General features: G+C 34.3%; 1 protein-coding gene across 1 annotated transcript in view; it reads left to right on the forward strand.

Moving 5' to 3' along the window:
- Window positions 1–9,883, forward strand: part of TXNL1 (thioredoxin like 1) — a 33,705-nt gene extending 23,822 nt beyond the window's left edge. Inside the window, exons 6-8 of the mRNA XM_008692451.2 lie at window positions 350–522; window positions 3,062–3,166; window positions 9,720–9,883. Of these exons, the coding sequence (XP_008690673.1) occupies window positions 350–522; window positions 3,062–3,166; window positions 9,720–9,749 (308 nt within the window). The 3' untranslated portion in view covers window positions 9,750–9,883. The remainder of the gene's footprint in view (window positions 1–349; window positions 523–3,061; window positions 3,167–9,719) is intronic.
- Window positions 9,884–20,579: the final 10,696 nt, after the last annotated feature.

A 20,579-nucleotide genomic window follows, 5' to 3' on the forward strand; every position in this document is an offset into this window, starting at 1 on the left:
AGACTGTATTGCCACCTTCCCTGTACCTCCTCACTAGTAGTATTACATTTATCATAGTATGGCTTTATAGTTGAGCGCAAGAAGTCTGTATATATATATGCGTTTGCATATGTACATATGCGTTTCAGTCTAGTATTCCTAGAACTTAGTATACTGCTAGCAGGCATTAAAAAAAACGTCCATTAAAAAATGGCTATGAAAATACTCAATTTCTTAAAGTTCCTAAGATTTAGGTAGGTATGTGCATATATGTAGATGTGAGACTGGTTGGATAGTGTGCATGTAATAGTGAAGGGAGGAAAGTATTACAAGTGTGGTTTAATATTAATTTTATTCTACCATTTTATAGGTCAGGGTCCTAAATATGTGAAAATTTTTATCAATCTACCCCGATCTATGGATTTTGAAGAAGCTGAAAGAAGTGAACCAACTCAAGCTCTGGAACTAACAGAGGATGATATTAAAGAAGATGGCATTGTCCCACTTCGTTATGTTAAGTTTCAGAATGTTAACAGTGTAACTGTAAGTAGTATTTCAACTATATTTAATGAGTTTGTGGGTAGCAGTTCATGCTGTTATCTTCAGTATCCTAGGTGATTCTAAATGATCCTTTAAAGTAGATTTTTGTCCACCTGATTTAGAATGAGTAAAAATGTATAATGAGCTAATTAAATTTTCTTCCTTTAAATTTATGTGCACTGAAAAGAAAGGACAGGTTGATTTTTTAAAATTTGTGAATTTGTCAGTTTACTTTATACATATTTGGCAGCTTCTGTTAAAAGTTTATTCTAGAATAATACTTATAGGTAAACTGAAGATATTTGTACATTGTCCTTCATACCTAGTGATGTTACAATTGTAAAATCCAATTTACTTTTCTAGAATGTAGGGTTTTTAATAGTATTGTGGTCATGATCTCAGTAAAAATGACTTTTTAAGAAGATTTTTTTTTACATTATCTTAATTTACATTAAGAAGTCAGCTGCTTGTTAGCAGATATTAATTGCTTTTGTGAATTTTAATAAACCCAGCATATGCTTTCCAAATCACCCCTTCCTCCTATCCACCCCTCCCAACCCAGTCCTTCAGAGGAGAGAGTAGGAGGGTTAAAATAGAACAGTGGAATACCTAGAAAAAAAAAGTGGGAATGAGCACAGAGTCACTGAGAACAAGTCATGCCAAACTAATGTGATTTCCTTGTTATTTATTGATTGATTAAAGATTTTATTTATTTTATTAGAGAGAGCGTGCAAGCGAGCGTGGGCAAGAGAGCGCAGGCAAGAGAGCACAAGCAGAGGGAGTGGCAGAGGGAGAGGGATAAGCAGGCTCCCGCTGAGCAGGGAGCTCCATTCAGGGCTGGATCCCAGAACCTTAGGATCATGATCTGAGCCCAAGGTAGCCGCTCAACTGACTGAGCCACCCAGGCACCCTGTGATTTCCTTGTTTTAATGAAATGATTCTGGTTTTTGTAAATTAGAGAATGCTATTATGTATTCCTTTCAGGTTTTTCACTGGAGTTTCACAGGATATACTTAGTAATAAGATGAAGGATTATAATTGAGATTTCAGTATTTGATATTCTATCCAAATGAAATGGATGAAAATGGTTATATTAAAGTAGAATACTAGTTATCAGATATTTTCCTGACTTATATTTGTACCATATCCTCAATTAATGCCAGTTGCTTTATTTAGTGATGGAAGCAAGGTATTTATTGGAAAAAGCCCTTTCAACCCAAACATCTTGACATAATCTCGTCTGTCATTGAGAATCACTGTACATAGTTATTTTTGTGATGGGCTCAAGTCTATATGTGCTGTGTCCTATCTCAATCAAACTTTTAGTCAGTGACTTAAGTCACAGAAAGCATGCCTATCAGTTTTTTGGTGATAAAATTGAAATCAAAATGACAGTTTTGATCATCAAGTCTAAGCAAAGTAAGTAGATGAATTTTAAAAGCTGTGAATATAAACTTGTGCTAATTTTCAAAGAGCATTACAAATAAATGGAGAGCTAGTTTAATAGTCTACCTATTAATAGGCTTGGAAGGTTTTTTTTGTTTTATTTTTAAAGATGTTATTTATTTGTCAGAGAGAGGGAGGGGGAGAGAAAGAGCACAGGCAGAGGGAGCAGCAGGCGGAGGGAGAAGCAGGCTCCCCGCTGAGCAAGGAGCCCGATGTGGGGCTTGATTCCAGGACCCTGGGATCATGACCTGAGCTGAAGGCAGACACCTAACTGAATGAGCCACCCAGGTGTCCCCAGACTTGGAAGTTTTAATTGATAAGCTCAGTTTGAGATGAATCTGTGCTTAACTATAAAAACAGCAAAAATCGATTAATGCCATCAGAGAATGAAAGAAGTATGTTGTCTAAATCAAGAGAGGCAATATTCTTAAGTAGACAGCATCTAGCGTATTGTGTTTTGTTTTGTTTTTTAAAAAAAGCATATAAAAATCCAAAATATTGAAAAAGAATCTGTGAGTAAAGCTGCTGTCTACTAACATGCTGAGGGGAGTTTTTACATAGAAAGTATAAAGAGTCAAGCTTTTAAAAAATGCAGGCTATAGTATAGTATAGTTTTAGGAGCTGATTTCCAATACTGTTTTTTTCTTTTAATATTTTAGGAAATTGAATGAATGAATGAGTATCAGAAAGAAATAACTACAGAGACCTTCCTCAGTCAAAAAACAATTTTAATAAAATTTCAGCAGTGGCTTGCCCACTGTAATAATTTCATACTCTCTGAACATTCTCTGTAAAGAATTTAGTTGTGACCCCTCTGCACCCTCACACTGAATTATCCGGAACTTGTGTATGTGGGTGTCTTGCAGTGACATCCTGGGGAGGGTGAGGATAACAAGAGCAAACAGTGGAATTAATAGTCTTATAGGAGCACTAGTCTAAAAGTAGTTTGGGTTAATCCTTAGAAAGAATGGAAGGTATTTTTATTAATTTTTATTAAAAATCTAACAAAATCAATTGAGTTAAATAAGCATGTTTATGAAAAAAGGATACAATTACTAATGTAAAAATTCTTTTTTCTTTTTGGCCGGGGGTGTAGATATTTGTTCAGTCCAATCAAGGTGAAGAAGAAACAACGAGAATTTCGTATTTTACTTTTATTGGTACTCCAGTCCAGGCAACAAATATGAATGACTTCAAACGAGTAAGTTTGTTTTAAATGGTGTTTAGGGAAAGTAAAAATATAATTTTAAAGAAATTTCATAAAGATCAAAATCATACCACATCATGAAGTTTTAGTTTAAACTAGGACAGTGGGTTCTCCTAATCACATTTTTAGATAATCCAACTAAAAGATAATTTCTAATAAAAATAAATCCTGATACAGTGTGTATTAATAAATGGTATCCAAATATGTTTCCAAATAATGGTATCCAAATAATGGTGTCCATTAATAATGATATCCAAATTGTATCCAAATAAGTGAGCATAGCATAAAATGTACAGAATTGTTGAATCACTATGTTGTACACCTGAAACTAATATAACATTGTATGTCAACCATACTTCAGTTAAAAAAAAAAATCCTTACCTCTAACGAAGTAAAAGTTAAATAAAAGGAAAGTAATTTAAACTAACTAAATATTTGGTTATAGAAAGTGGTTAGGAATAATGTCAAAATAGGAGTAAGTTAAAATCATTAGTGAATTTACTGGGCGTTATACACAACTAATAAATCATCGAACTTTACATCAAAAACCAGGGATGTACTGTATGGTAACTAACATAATATAATAAAAAATGTTATTATAAAAAAATTTTGCTGATATTAAGATTTTGATTATTATTGTTTCTGAAGAAAACATTTAAAATCACTTGAATAATTTTAATCAAAAAGAATGGACTACACTACAGATGAGATTACTACACTGAGATGCCTTTAAACCATTTCTGTGTACTTAAACACCACTTTACACAAGCAAAGAAATTATCAGTGAGCAGGCAGATTACATATATATGTATATGTACGTGTTTGTTTTGTTTTGTGGACATAGTCCTAAGGTTTGCAGAGGATTTATGAAATAAATGAGACCCCTAGGAATGAGAACATTTTGTCCATTCATGGAACAACTGTTACTTGGTCACAATTCCTTAGGGAGACAAAGTATTAAAACCACAGATCATGGAAGTGCTACTAGGAGCTTTCTCAGTACAGAACCCAGTTGCTGTACACAGATTAAATGTGCAGCAGCATGGGAAAGGTAGGTGTGGCCATGTTTCTATGGCTGCCTTTGACAGTCTAGAACTGGAAGTGATTATAAAGAGGTGATTATATGGGAGGAAGTTTCCCTAGGGCTGCCAGTGCCTGGAGGAAGAGGCACACAGCTGAACAGTTCAGACCCCTGTTTGGTGGGGAAGTGAAACCATGGAACATCCTGAAAACTCTTTTTCTTTTTGATGGTATCTACAGATCTCATTTTAATTCAATTACAGAAAAATTTGTAAAATTGCATAACAGTGGATAAGCTTATAAAATTGTATGCTGGCTTTTAAAAAACTGATAACCTTGACCGTAGATATTTTAACTGGTCATTTTTCAACTATCTTCCTGTCTCATAACTAACTTTTGGGAACTATAGGGCAATTATGTATTTAGATCTGTCATGTCAAATGTTTGCCATATGTATAATGACAGATCAGAAGGTCAGAAGAAGCAGAGATTAAACATCTACATTTTTATGATATGAGATATGCTGTACTGGGAAAATGTGTGAGCACCAAAGACATTTTGGCTGCCTGCTTTGTTATGTTGTTTGTTTGAATTAAATGTCATTGGATTTGGCTTTAACTGCCTTGCATAGTTTTTTAGCTTAATTCCGTTATAAGATCTATAAGCTGTATACCATTAATTCAACTCAAGTTCCCTGCTTCTCACCTCTGCTCATGCTGTTTGATTTCCATTTTTCTCTTTAAGTAACCACTGCTCCATCTTGACCATCTTTTTACCAGCCTGCCATTCAGTCAGTTTTTCTAATGTGTGTTAATAATCATCCATCTAAGAATCTGTCTCCACCTCTTTGGTTTTAACATCCTCCTCTCCTATGCCTTCTGGCCTAGCTCCTCTTTCTCTCTCTTGGCTCACCAAACTACTTTTTCTGGACTGGCTTTAGGATAGCAAAGATGTTAGACTTTTCTTGCTTGGGAGTATTTGTGTTTGTTTTGTAATTTGGCTATGTTTTCATTTAACTAAATACTTTTTTAATCTTAACATTATGTAGAGCAATCATTCTCAAACTTTTTGATCTCAGAACCCTTTTACACTATTAAATATTATTGAGGACCAAAAAGAGCTTTTGTTAATGTAGGCTATCTTTATCTAATATTTACCCTTTAAGAAGTTGAAACTGAAAAATTTAAAAATTATTTATAAATAATAAATTCATTATATGTTAACACAAATATTTTTAAGTTAAATTACATATTTTCCAAAATAAAAACCAATTAGCAAGATGAGCATTGTTTTACGCTTTACAAATTGTTTTACTGTCTAGCCGTTCATTCTCATGCCTGTTTCTACATTCAATCAGGTTTGCTATCACAGGTCATGTAGCCTCTGGAAAACTCCACCTGTGAGCCAGTGAGATTAAGAAGGCAAATAACGATTTAGCATTATTATGAACATAGTTTTGAATGTTCCCTGAAAGGGTCTCAGGGACCCCAGCCTAGACCACACTGAGAACTGTTTTGAGAATAATTTAATACTGTCATGGACTCCTTTCTTTGTGTTAGTCCCTTGCTTTTAATGTTTGATAAATTTTAATTGGTTGAATGATTTTCTTATATATGTTAATATTACATTGTATTTCCTTTTAATAGTTTCTGAACGAGACTTGTGTCATTCATTGAATTGTTCCTCAAAAGCAAGCTAATATTTCAGTGTTTTTTGCGTTCTGTTAAGTTAACAACATCGGTGTAGGAAAATTGCAATAAAAAATTATTTATTGTTTAACTGAAATTGGCCAGTTTAGATTTTGTATAGGTAGTCACTTATTAAAAATTATAAATGAGTTTGGTTTCTAGAAAAAGAAAGAATAAATACATGGTATGGTACTTGTTATCCCTGTAGTACTATGCGAGGTGTAATCATAATCCCTGTGTATAGCAAGTTTATCTTAAAGGATAACATACAAACATTTGGAAAGTTGATCAAAATTAATCAAAGTTAAGTCTCTTCCTCTACAGAGTATTCTCATACTTTCCTAGCTCAGTGATACCTCCTTCTTCCCAAGAATGGCTGGGAGAGGACAAGAATGTTTTGTGGAGGAGGGAGGGTCTTGAACTAAACTTTGGGAGTAGAAATGGATAACAATGGAGGAAAAGATAGCAGGGGGTACTCCAGGTAGAATGGAGAATAGGAACTTGGGCATGCAAATGGGAAGGTGCAGGACTTTCTTTAGTCAGTCTGAATTTCAAAGGAATTACACATAGTCATTAGAATTTAAAATTTCAAAATAGATTTGGCATGTATTTTATCAGCACAAGGGAACATTTTGATACCTCTTTGTGTAATGAAGAAAGCTATAAAAAATGGTTTAAAGAATGACAAAATAGAATTGTTTTGCATTTTCAGTTCACATTTTTATATTGTGTGAGTTGTTTCTAGATAATTTTAGTTTTCAGAGTGTCATTGATCTTCTCCTTATGTCACTAAGATGACAGAAGCTAAGGTAATGCTAATGAATCTTGGATGTGGATAGAAATCTTAGACCTCCTTGCATGCTATTACAACTTGAAAGGTTATACGTTTAAGATTTGGTACACTAGAACACAGCTCCCACTTGTCTGTTTTTGGCTATTACAGGCATTGTGCACAGATTATAATATACAGTTAGGCTATTTGTTGTCGTAAATGGATTCTTTGTGTTGCAGCATGAAAAGCTTGCCATCTTAATCGGAAGTAGATATTTTCTTTGCTAAAATATGCTCTGTACATGGATTGCTTTATTTTAATATGAAAGTAATAACATATGAGTGTACAAAAATGAGCAGAATTGAAGGGGCTTCTGCTTCTTAGGAAGTGAGGTGCATGTGAAAAGCAGAGCAGATTTTCTATCACTGTAATAAAAATTTTTCTAAACTGGCCATTCACCGTATCAGCTATTTTTGTAACATTTCTGTCTGTTTATTTTTCAGCTTTTTTAATGCAACTCAAATGAACTAAAAACAGAAGATTTTTAAAAATGAAGTAATATAAAGATTGACCTTATCTCACTCTACTCCCCTCCTTGCTTCTCTGCTCATCTAGCACCTGTCTGCTCTCACCCTTCCCATGTTCTCGCCATTGTTGGTGCAAGATTTCTCCAGCTTCTATCATCTGGATCAGCCTTGTAACCTAGATTTTTTTCAACCGTCTCTTTCTTCAGATCTTATTCTAGCCATGTGTCTCAGCTGGCCTTTTGTTTTGGTTTGCTTTTTATTTTGGGCTTTCAACTAGGTGCTTTAATTTCATTTTCATACCATGTTGCTCCCCTGTCTTTTATTTTTTTTACCTTCTCATATTTCATTTTTGTACTACATTTTGAGAAATCATATTGCAATAAAACGTTGTTGGAAATGCTTTCAGACGTAACTAGTTGTTGGATGTTTTAATCCAATCAAAAGTTTAAACTTTATTTTTGGGGAACTATAGAATCATTTTAGAAATCAAATATGAACAGTTTCATCAACTTCTTTTATACTAGAACTAGTATAATACATTGATTAGGCTGTAGTTAAGAGACATGGATTTTCTTTTCTCAATGGAACTGCAGCCCCAAAGAGTTTTTGCTGATTAATTATGGGCACATCCTCTGCTTTGTCTACCCAAGTGAGCTCAAAGCTTTCAAAGACGGACTGAATGTTAGGCTGGTTTAAACTCTTAACATAGAAGATCAGTGGACTCTTTACTGAATAGATATTTTTGACACCTAATTTTGATGTACCTAGACTGTTGTTTGAGGTGTAATATAAGCACTTAAAAATGAATAAAATATCTTCTTTATGTTTGGGATGAGAAAATCCATATTGGAATGCTGAATTTCTTCTTTTTTACAGAGAATACACATTGGCAAGTTGAGAGTTATCAACCTGTGAAACAGTATGCAGATTTGTGTCTTCTGTATCACATCTGCTAAAATTTTAATTTTTAATATTAGTTGTTTTTGTTTTCTTTTGCTTAATCTAATAGCTCTGTGTTTTGCGTGTTCCCAAGTGATAATAATGATCAATAATGCTTCCAGTGTTTATCTGCTTAAATTCACTTGTGATACAAATATTGCCGCCTTCCCTTCTTTCTTAAGAAGGTCCCCCCTTGGCTTTTAAATGCTGAATTTTTTACTCTTATCCACATACTTTCATGAGACTATCTCTTTAGTATCTTTCTGGCTTTTTGGGCTTTCTAACATATGGTTTTTATAGATGGAAGAGGAGATCTTTTAGAGTAATAAAACTGGTTTTCCTCAAGGTTGGGAAAACGGCATGTCTGACATATGATTGGGAATTAAGTGGAAGGGTTTTTATAATCTTCTCTCATGAATGGCACTAACCCGGCCACGTTCTGTTCTAGACCAGACATGTACTGAAGACCTTTAAGAGTTTTACTTGATTCAGACTACCATTTGGAACAGAATCAGTTAAAATATGAAAATTACATTTATAAATATACGTAGAAATCTTTTTTTTAAGGTTTTATTTATTTGACGGAGAGAGAGAGAGAGTGCCTGTGTGCACACACAGGCAGGGGGAGCAGCAGGCAGAGGGAGAGGGAGAAGCAGGCTCCCCACTGAGCAGGGAGCCCAATGCGGGACCTGATCCCAGAACCCTGGGATCATGACCTGAGCTGAAGGCAGATGCTCAACTGACAGCCACCCAGGAGCCCCATAGAAATCTTTTTGTATACAAATATATCTTCAATAGCTTGCAAGTAGATTTCTTTAGAGGCATTTCTGCTGTGAGAATATATTATCTAATGATAAACTTCAGGTTTTAAGTAAATTATTTGCTTAAATCATAATTGTAGAACTTTTCTACAGAGGATTTGTTTTCTAGCACTGTTAGTAGAAACCAAGTTTACTCTTACATTTTTATGCTGCCACATTTATAGCAACTAGGACATTTTTAAAGCCCTCTGATGGAGATTTTTCTAATCATTGGCAGAAACAAGATTTATTCTAACGTACTTTTGTAGCAGCCAGGGTTTTTTAAAAATAGAAATGAGGCAAAATTAGTCATTTTTAATCTCTTTTCATTGCATATCTACATATTGAGAGAAAAGTCTAGAAACCTGTCATCTTGGGCATTTAGACATAAGTTTAGCATACTCTTTTAATTCTAGAGTATTTTGTGATCGACATTTGATTTCTAATTGCCTAAAAATAGTTTGCCAAATATATTTCACTCATATAGCATCATCCTTTTATTAACTTCTCTAAACTGTCAACCTTGTTTTGAAAAATTGCATTACTTTTCCTTTAAACAGTGTGGGAAACCAAAAATAGCCTGCATGTGTTTTATTTTTAATTCCTTGAGGCTGGGAGGAAAGGGAAGGTCACAGTTTTGCTTCAACAGTGAAAATACGTTGCATGCCAAAAAAAAAAAATGCAGGGATAAAAATTAATACGAGGTTTTAAAGATGATTACCAATTAGTAATATTATTTTGAAAATAACACATATTTCTAAATCAATAAGATGTACATGTAAAGTTATTTTTGTTTTCTAGGTAGTTGGCAAAAAAGGAGAAAGCCACTAAGGTACAAAAGACACTGGAAGACCATATTGCAATCAGATCTACAGCTCCTGGATAATTGCTTGATTCTCGTCAGAGACTCTCAATATTCCATTCATTGCCATTACCAATAAATCATTGCTTTTGTTCGGATGGTATCACTAGTGTTTTTATTGTAATCTTGATACATGCAATTGTAAATAAAAGTCACTACTTTTGCCAAGCTTAATTTTTGTCATTCTAAATAAGTATTTTCTCTTTTCATTTATCTGAAAATTGGCCCACTTCTGATTTTTGAAGAGATTTATGTGTCTGGTAGCATATTGATTGGAAGCCAGTTTTTCTCTTTAGGGGAGCAAGACTATTTTAGGGAATTCAGGAGTGCGTGTGTACTCGTGTATACACGCGGAGCAAGTGATTTTGATAAATGGACTTGGAACAGCTAAGTATGTTAGAATGAGTACTAACTCATGTTTATTAAACATTTGGGTATCTGAGCTATAGAAATTACTCAAATTATAACCTACCAGAAATAAACAAGTTTAATGAGATTTAACTGTTCTCACTTAAGACTGTTAATGGGACCACAGATTTTAATCCCTTCTGGATGACCTTTAAAAATTTGAATCAGCCGTTTTCTTTACTGTTGAAATCTGACCATGGGGGAGGAGACACTGCTGTGAATTCATGCAGCAACAGGACTTAATATTTTTAATCAAATATTTATTATCTTAGCTACCAAAAGATGCAGTGTTAATATACAGAGAACATGATTTAAGGTTAAAAATGAATTGGCCAAATTACATGTTTGAAAGATGTTTCACAAAAGGCTAGCAAAACAAAACATCTGTTCCTTACTACTATTTTTAATCTTAAAACTAATCTAGAAAGTATTGGTAAATTTAAGTTTTTAATTTCTCTATTTTTAAAATTAAAATTTAATTTTAATTTCTCTGAATATTAAAAATTCAGTGTTTGAAAAGAGTACATAGACTATTAATTTTGATTCAGTTAATACCTTTGAGGGCATTTTTGTCTAGGAATATGGTTGAGATAGCATTTTTGCCTTTGGGAGACCAATGTATTTATACACGTTTATGGAAAAAATTATGCAGAATTTTTTGTGTTAAAATAGTCACTTTCTCAAACACCCAGTGTCATTACATGGTGTTTAGTTCTTCTCTATGTAAGCACATTAACTGGTCTGTGATGATGTCTATATACTTATGTATTTCATAGTTACTTTTCTTGGGTCAAATGGAGGGGGAAGGGCAAGAAATAAAAATTCATAACATTCCTTAATATAGACCATGTCAGATTAATTACGTCTGAAATTAGGGGTGCAATTAATATCAAGAGTTTTGTTTTACACTTTTGTACACTTAACCTTTTTGGGTAATTGTTAAAGTGCCTCATCTTAAGTATTGCTGACCTCATTCTATTTATACTTGACAGTTTGAAAACCCAGTGAAAGTAATTTCGTACGTGTAAAGGATTGGGCATCAGGTTTATATTGTTTATGTGACTTTTCTATAACTCAGCTGGTTGCATTATACAAACATTCCATGATTATTCAAATTGTAAATAGTGAAAAATGAATGTTTATAGGTAACTATAACATGTTTCACTATGGGAAATTTTAAAAATAAACATACGTAGTTGATATTACTTAAATCACCAAGCTGAAATGCTGTTTTCTCCTAAAGCAGTATGTGTGTGTGTATACACACACACACATATATATACATATATATATATATATATATACACACACATGCTGAATTTTCCAGATGAAAAAAAAAGAGCATCAGAAAAATATAAGCCTAGTTATTTTAACCAAAACCATCCCTGAGATAATGTTTTCTAGAAAATTAATATTAGGTTTATTATTTGTCAGGCATAGCAGAAAAAAACAAAAACAGCCCACAAAACTTTTCCCTTTATTTGCTATGTTTTGTTATATTTCACATCAGGATGCATTATCTGATTTGAAACAATAAGGAAATAACCCATAGTAGAAACAAAAGTATCTGAGTACAGAGTCTTGCAGCATAAGGCTGAAGTCAAGAGTAACACATGCTCTTGTGCCCCTCGCAGACCTTTATGATCTATTTTGGCCAGATTATCCCCCAATCTCATATTGGAGGTAGCTACATCATCCATTGGAGTTGCCATGTGAGTTGAAACCTGTTTGCCACTTGGAGATGTAAACTCTGTTTCTTGCAGCATTTGCAGGGCGGTGTGGATATGGCACATTTGGCCTGAGTATTTTATTTATGGCTATTAATTGACCTGAAAAAAAAGAAAAAAGAACCTACATCAGATACAGAGGGTGGGGGGCTTTTTACCTAAAATAGTTCAGATCTTCCCATGTTCCCCTTAATGTCTAAAGTAAATCTTCAATTCTGAAATAAAAAGAAAACATTGGAATTTGAGTGAGTTAGGCAACTTAAACCCTCTCCTTTGTAAACGTTAGAGGACAAAAGAACATTAGGCCTTCCGTGTTGCTTGTATTAATATTCATACTTCAAATTGGTAGATTGGTTTTGTCTGTAGGATATATATGGAATTGGTGTTTTCTAACCTTAGATAATTTTTTTTTTAAAGAAAAGCAACTTAGGATAAATCCATTCACCGATCACTGAAGGGAAACCTTGAAGGAACACTGCATTCATTTAGCTTAACACCATTATTAGAGGTATTCTGCATTTTTTAAAGTTTTCCAAACACATGTATGTTCTATAGCATACAGCATGTTTGTTAGGCAAATGAGTTTTAAAATAGGGAATCTCTTTATCACCCAATGAAGCCTATATTGCTTAATAGTGATGTCGTTTTAAACATTTTCACTTTGTTTTTAGATCAATGCTTCGTTCTTTACATGCCCAGCACTGTAAGTGGGCACAATGGGCAGGTTAATAAGATTACTTTTAGACTTTGTGGCCCATGCAGAATTACTAATTGGGAGAATGTGTAAATAATTTGTCCATAAAATAACTTTAGAATTTGGATATACTACTAAAATTGTAGACAGCCTGGAATAATATTGAAATCTTACCATATGTAACCCTAAACCTGCTAGAGTCTGTCTCCTTCCTCTACACTTGCTATGCTTCTCTATGGGAAGAGGAAGTTTATTTAGGAATCAATTCTGATAGGTCGAACAGGCCAGAATTAGTTGTAAAAACATGATTTGTTGATTTATACTTGGACATGCATTTGAGATTTTGGCACATTATGCTACTTTGGAGCATGATCTTTGAAGCTTGAATCTCTGCTCCTTCTACTTGTAAGCTGTGTCATCTTGAGTAAGTAACATTAGGAGTTTGAGTCCTCTTGTGTAAAAATAGGAACATCACCTCTTAGGCTTGTTATGAAGATTAAATGTGTTACTTTGTATCTGCAGCAAGGATAAGTGTTTCTTCTGTACCCTGCTGTCCCATCTCACTGCCACTGCTTTTTAAAGGCTATCATTTCTTGCAAGGCATGATGCAGTAACCTCCAAATTGTCTCCTTGCCTCTGTAATGTGCCCTCCTATGGCTGCTAGTTATCTTTCCTTTTTGAGGTCTTCATAATGTGATTCCCTCCAGCCTTATACCTTACCCCTTCATTTCCGGCACTAGTAGTTCCCACGGTGTACCTTGATATCTAATGCCTTCCTCTGACCTAACTGGTCCACCTGACGAATTCCTACTTATCTACGAGGCCCAGTCCAAGCAAAACTGAGAGTGGTAACACACGATGATTGTATGCCTCCCTTGCTGCCACAGCACCCTGTGGTTATTTCATCCTGGTACTTAGCAAACAACACTGTAATTACTTGTAGTCTTATTTGCTCTACTAGCTTATGAGCAGTAAGGCAAGGATTTTTCCCTAGTACCAAACCGTTACTTTGATCTATCATCAATAAACACAATATTAAACAAATTCTCAGGTTCCAAGAAGAGAGATGCTTGAGGTCTGAGAGACCGTAGAATTTGCAGTTTAGTAAGGTAAGGAAGAGAATTTAGCAGTAGTCAAGGAAAAGTGCGTGTTGTGTGATAGAATGACGTTTAAATAAAAGATTTCTTAGGTGAAGGAGGAGATAAAGCTGGAAGAGCAAGTAGAAACCATGACGGGAAGCTCCTATTGCCATGTTAAAGAGGTCAGACTATTCTTAGTTTATGGGAGGAGAAGGTAGTTGAGAGAGGAGCCCACACTGACTCACAAGTGTGTCATTTTTACACTTGGATGTAGAAATCTTGCTTCTGAGGAAAAGCAGCAAGTCGGGAGGGGACGATGAACATGATTTTCCTTTGAGCAGTATATCTGAAATGCTTTTTTGGCTCTGGTGGAGATGTGTCATAGGTACACAGGCAGGAATGTGGTTTTAGAACCTAGAGCTAGAAATAGGGAACTAGTAGTCACTTAGGTGATGAAAATGAAAATAGGTATGTGAATGGGAGTGTTTAGAGAGTATAAAGGGGAAGAAGGAAACTAGGGAACAAATGCTAGGGAATATGAATAAATACTAAGGAATTAACATAAGAGGAACCTGAAAAGCGGAATATTCATCAGGAATGTAGAAGGGAAAACAGGAGGATTTGGTATAGTGAATGCTACGTGAAAGAGAGTAGTTATCATTATCATGCATAGAAATACTGAAATTAGTAGACCTATCCAATTGTCAACCCGCCAAGTTGTGGAAACAATTTTGTAGTGCTTAATTATTAGAATCATTGATTATATTAATAATCCTATGGTTGAAGGGAGCGTCAGCAGACAGAATGTTTCTGAAATCCTTCTGGCAAAGAAATTTAGAAGCTTTCATAGTCTACCATTGAACACAGTTTTACATGACAGTTAGCAAGGCGTGGAGATTGATGGCAACATTCCATAAGAATATGAAACACTGCTTTGAAGTTGTCATTAAAGGCTTTAGTACTTCCTTATAATCAGGTGCCTTTTTCCTGTGTTTTGTTTTTAATTATAAATTTTGTCCCATCTGTTATTCTAGAACATTCTTTCATGACTGCTTTTATTCTCTTAAAAGTTCCTTATTTCACAAAGATCATTTCTCTGACAGAGTCCTGGATGGGTCATTTAGGTTTCTTAGTAATTAAGATTTGTAATTTTATAGGGTAATATTGAATGCGTAAATTGTTAATATCACTGTTCAGAGTTTTTGAGTAATACACAATTTCTTCATTAGATCCCTATAGTCTTCCTGTGACCAAGGGTAGTAAAAATAGTGTCGCAGTTTCATTTCCCTGGCCACATAATTCTTTCAAAGGAATCAGCACACTGACAGCATTAGGAATGCTTCTGCATGGGTTCAGCTTTAACTGCAGAGGACATTTTCAGTTTAAAGATGGGTATTAACTTCAAAATGGACAATGTCAGGAAGCCTGGGCATAAGTGGATAGGCCAACTCAAACCACTGGGATAGGCTTGTACAGAAGTAAATAGGTGTGACTTCATCTGATTTTTTGACTGAATCTAGCAACTGCAAGGGGAAGATATTTGGGTATTCCCATTTTGGTTTACTTAAAAAAAAACCTTTTTTTTCTGGAAGTTAAAAATTCTTAATCCACAATTTATGTAAAAGGAAGCTTTGTTGCTTTGTTGTTTACTCATCAAAATATGGAATCCATTGAATTGGGGAATTGCTAAAAACTTTGGTCCAGCATAACTTGGTTTAAGAGTATCCTAATGCCATGGTGACTGGGACTCTAATATATGTTTGCCATTTCAGGAATTAGCTGTTTTTATGGACATAAAACTCCATCATTCTTGCTGAAAATAACGAACCTATTTCTGGGCTCTCCATTCTATTCCATAGATCTGTTTGTCTGTTATTACGTGAATAGCATTGTTTGATTCCTTGAGCTTTGTTAGTATGTCTTGAAGTCAGGTAGTATAATTTCTCCAACTTTCTTCTTAAGATTTTTTTGTCGTTATTCTGGATCCTTTGCATTTTCACTTTAGAATCAGCTCATCAGTTTCTTAAAAAAAAAATAGCTTTATGGTTGGATTGCCTAGAATATAACGTCTTAACAATATTGAGTCTTCCAATCTGTGAACAGAATATATACACACTACACACACACACACACACACACACACAATCTCCATTTGTTTAGATCTTCAATTTCTCAAGCCAATGCTTTATAGTTTTCCATATAGAGGCCCTTCTTTCATTAGATTTACTCTCAGCTATTTGATGTTTGTCGACATTATTGCAAATAAAATTTTAAACATTTCATTTTCCTGGGTGTTCAGAATGATTTGATAGTTATCTAGCTGGCTTTGAGGGACAAGGCAAGCTTAGGGTCCCCCTAGTCCTCTGCCATCTTAACTCTTCCTAAACATTTTATTTTCCAATTGTTTGTTACTACTCTATAGTAAAACAGTTAATTTTTGTATATTGACCCTGTAGTCCTGGGACTTTCATGAACTATTTATCAGTTTTAGCAATTTTTTAATGGATTTCTTAGGACTTTCTATGTAAATAATCATTATATGCAAATAGAGTCCATTTCAACTATCCTTTCCAGACTTTATATCTTTTATTTCTTTTTTTTGCCTTATTGCACAGCCTAGGGATAAATGTACAATGTCGAATAAAAGTAGTGAGAGTAAACATCTTTGCTTAGTTCTTGGTCGTACAGGGATAGCATTTAGTATTCACTATTAATATTAGTTGTAGATTTTTGAACGGTGTCCATTATTGATGAAGTTGCTTTCTATATCTGATTTGCTTGAATTAAAAAAAAACATGAATGGGTGATAAATCTTGCCTAAATACTTTTTCTGCGTCTATTGAGATGGTTATGTGTGTTTCCTTCTTTATTCTGTTAATATGGTGAATAATATAAATAGATTTTCAAATGTTAAACCAACCTTGTTTTCCTTGGATTAACTGCACTTGGTCTTGATGTATTATCGTTTTCATACATTGCTGAATTAAATTAGCTAAATTAGTTTGCTAAGGATTTTTTGTGTCTATACTTATGGAGGATTTTATTCTATGCTCTTCTTATGTTGTAAGTTTTTTGTCAGGTTTTAATATCAGGATTATGCTGGTTATTGTTTAAATGTGTGATGGAACTCACCAGTTTTTGGGTGAAATATTCTTTTTTTTAAAGATTATTTGAGAGAGAGAGCATGCAAATGCGCGAGTCAGGGGGAGGGGCAGAGGCAGAGGGCCCCCCCCCCCCTACCCAGGGCTCAATCCCAAGACCCGGAGATCATGACCTTTGTCAAAGGCAGAGGCTTAACTCACTGAGCCACCCAGGCGCCCCTTCGTGGAATATTCTTACGTACATATTTGATAGATATTAGAGTTGTTGAGATTTTCTGCATCACTCTGTGTCCACTTTGGTAAATTTTGTTCCAAGGAATTTGTCTTTCATTTATGCTGTCAAAGTTAGTAGCATTGTTTTTCATAATACCCCCTTATTATCTTTTAATGCCTGAATCATTTGTCTACCCCTCTTTCATTTCCATTATTGGTAATTTTTTTTTCTTTTTTGTAAATCAATGTTGCATAGGGGTTATAAATTTTATTAATCTTATCAAGAATGAACTTCTGGCTTTGTTATTTTATTTTATTAATGTATACATTTCTCTTTATTTTCTTATTTCTACTTAATTTGTGTTTAATTTGCTCTTCTTTTTCTATCTTACTAATGTAAAAACTTTGATCATAAATAGGAATCTTTCTTCTTTTCTAATATAAGCATTTATCGTTGTAAACTTCCTGCTGAGCTATGCTTCAGGTAAATACCAAAATTTTTGATATATTGTTTTTTATTGTCATTCAATTAAAAATATTTGAAAGTTCTCTTATAATTTATTATTTGATTCACTTAGGGTAATTTAGAAATATATTGCTTAATTTCCAAATATTTGGGGATTTTCTAAATATCTTTAAAATTTTTTAAAATTTAATTCCATTTTAATAAGAGAACATACTCTAAGATTTCAATCATTTGGAATTTTTTGAGACCCATTTTCTGTCTCAGCATAATTATCTTGATGAATATTCCATGTACACTTAAAAAATGTATATTCTGCAGTTATGAGTTTGATATTTTTTATAAATATCAGTGAAGTCAAGATGATTGATAATATTGCTCATCTATACCCTTATTAATTTTATTGTTTGTTGTTTTATTAATTACTGCGGGCATAGTGTTACAAACTCCAATTGTGAGTGTATGTTTGACTTAAGCACATATATATTGTGTCTTCCTGGTGAATTGACCCTTTAACCATAAATGTTTCTTTATATCTCTGGTAATACTCCCTGTCTTGAGGTTTATTTATTTTGTCTGAAATTATAGTCACTCCAGTTTTCTTCTGATTGTTTGAATAGCATAGCTTTAACCTTTAACTTTCAATGTATCTGTGTCTGTATTTAAAATATGTTTCTTGTAGAAACCATTTAGTTGGGTCTTTTAAAATCCAGTCTGACAATCTCTGCCTTTTAATTGGAATTATTTTATTTACATTTAGGTTAATGATTGATGTGACTTATTTATGTCTACCATTTTGTTATTTGTTTTCTAGTTGTCATATCTGTGTTTCGTTCTTTTCCATTTTTTTACCTGCTTTTTTATGTGTTAATCAAAAATTTCATAATTCAATTTAAATTTCTCTTTCTTTAGTGGCTACTCTAGGGAATGCATTATGTATTCTTAATATATCACTTAGATTTAACATACTGTTTCACAAATTACAGCAAAGTTGAAGCACTCTTCTTCTCTTTAGCCTCCATTATTTGTGGTAGTGTTGTCACATTATATTTATAAGTTATAAACCCCATAATTTACTATAACTTCTACTGAACGTCTTCTAACTGTTGTACACATTATGTGCCATTATCTCCTCAAATACTGCTTCTGTTCCATTTTCTCTCTCCTGTCCTTGATTCCAGTTGCATGCATACAAGTCCTCTTCACTGTGTCTTGCCATTTCTTCTGTATTCATCTTTTTACTTTCTGCAGTGCAGTCTACATATTTTCTACTGATACCTCTTCTAGTTGTCTTATCCTTTCTGCTAGTATCCTGATCTTACATTAAACCTATCAAGTTCTTAATTTCAGTATGTAGATTTTTCATCCCTAGAATTTCTATTGCAGTTTTCTCAAAAAATGCTAAATCGCTGGTGATTTTCTCTATTTTTTCCCCATCTCATTAAAAACATTTTCATTTTTTCCCTCTAACATAGAAATTGTATTTATTTTAAAGTCCTTTTCTGCTAACTCCAATATCTGAATCATTTTGTCAGTTTGTTTTTATTGTTTATCTTTTTTCTTTTGGATTTCAGTCATTTGGTCCTATCTCTTGACAGACCTGATCCACCATTTTATTAATATTTATTTAACACCTGTTGTGTCCTAGACATTGTGTACGAACAGTTAGTAAAGCCTCTGGATGATACTGTCATCCTTCAGAGTGAGTTGACAATTTCCTCTGCTAGGTAGACACAGTGGGGCAGATTGCTTTATCCATGCGCTTATCCAATAAGCTGAGTGCAGGCAGCGCAATGTATTCACTGAAACCTCTCCCCTTGAAAGATTTGAACCTTAATTCTTACCTCCTTAAAACTGTGAGACTCATGAGCACTCTGCTTTCAGAAATTCTCTAACTTCTTATCTGTAGTTTCATGTAGCTTCATAATTTGGCTAAAGTCTTGAGGGAAATATCAGCTGTATGTCAAGATTTGTTTTCTGTTCCTCCCTTCTCAATGGGATCCTGGGTCCTCAAATCTCAAGTTTTTGTCTGTCCAGTTCTGGGAGATGGCCAAAAGCTTCTGGCCTCTCTGCTTCTCAGCAAGAGCCTTTGCCTGTAACCTGTTCAGACTTGTAGCCTCGTGCAGCAATTAAAAATGTGACTATACGATGTTGACACTCCTTTCAGTAGTTCCTCCCTCTGTGACCATAGCCTCTCAAGTCTTGGTTGCCTCAAGGGCTCTCCAGTGTGGATGCAATCACATTTTATCTGGGTTTCTAGTTGTTTTCATGGGAGCATTGGTTTGCTACAAATCATTCCATAGTAGAGCTGGAGTCTATAGATAATAAGAAGTGTAAATAGAGCTATTTTATTTTTTTAAATTTTTAAAAAAGATTTTACGTATTTTTATGACAGAGCACAAGCAGGGGGAGCAGCAGAGGGAGAGGGAGAAGCAGCCTCTCTGCTGAGCAGGGAGCCCCGCATGGGGCTTGATCCCAGGACCCTGAGATCATGACCTGAGCTAAGGGCAGATGCTTAACTGTCTGAGCCACCCATGTACCCCAATAGAGTTATTTTAAAGTTTGTGTCGAATGACTCAATTATCTGCAGTCCTTGTGAGTCTGTTTCTGTGGACTGCTGTTTCTTTTCATTTTTATTCATGTGTTTGTTTTTTTAATGGTTTTCTAAATAACTTTAGGTATAATTGATACAGTAAATTATGCATAGTGTATGGTCGGATATGTTTATTTTATCTTTTTTTCCCTACTTTTTGTAGTGGAGATTTACTTCATTAATTTTCAGCTTTATTTATTTGTTTTTTATTTATTTAGAGCAGGTGAGTGAGCGAGTGAGTGTGGGAGAGGGAAAGAAAGAATCTTAAGCAGCTCCATGCCCCATGTGGAGCCCAAGGTGGGGCTCGATCTCATGACCCCACAGAAAACAAAAGTCAGATGCCCAACCGACTGAGGCACCCAGGAGTCCCTTCAGCTTTATTTTTTAAATATGTGCTTTAAACCTAGGTATTTCTAAGAACTGGTTTAACTGCATTCCACAAGATCTGTTGTCTAGGCCAAAATATTTTCTGTTTTTCTCTTTGACCCATGAACTGTTTAGAATATCTATTAATTTCCAAA

This window comes from Ursus maritimus, unplaced genomic scaffold, assembly GCF_017311325.1.
Source record: "Ursus maritimus isolate PB19 unplaced genomic scaffold, ASM1731132v1 scaffold_18, whole genome shotgun sequence".
In the NCBI taxonomy this organism is placed as follows: Eukaryota; Metazoa; Chordata; class Mammalia; order Carnivora; family Ursidae; genus Ursus; species Ursus maritimus.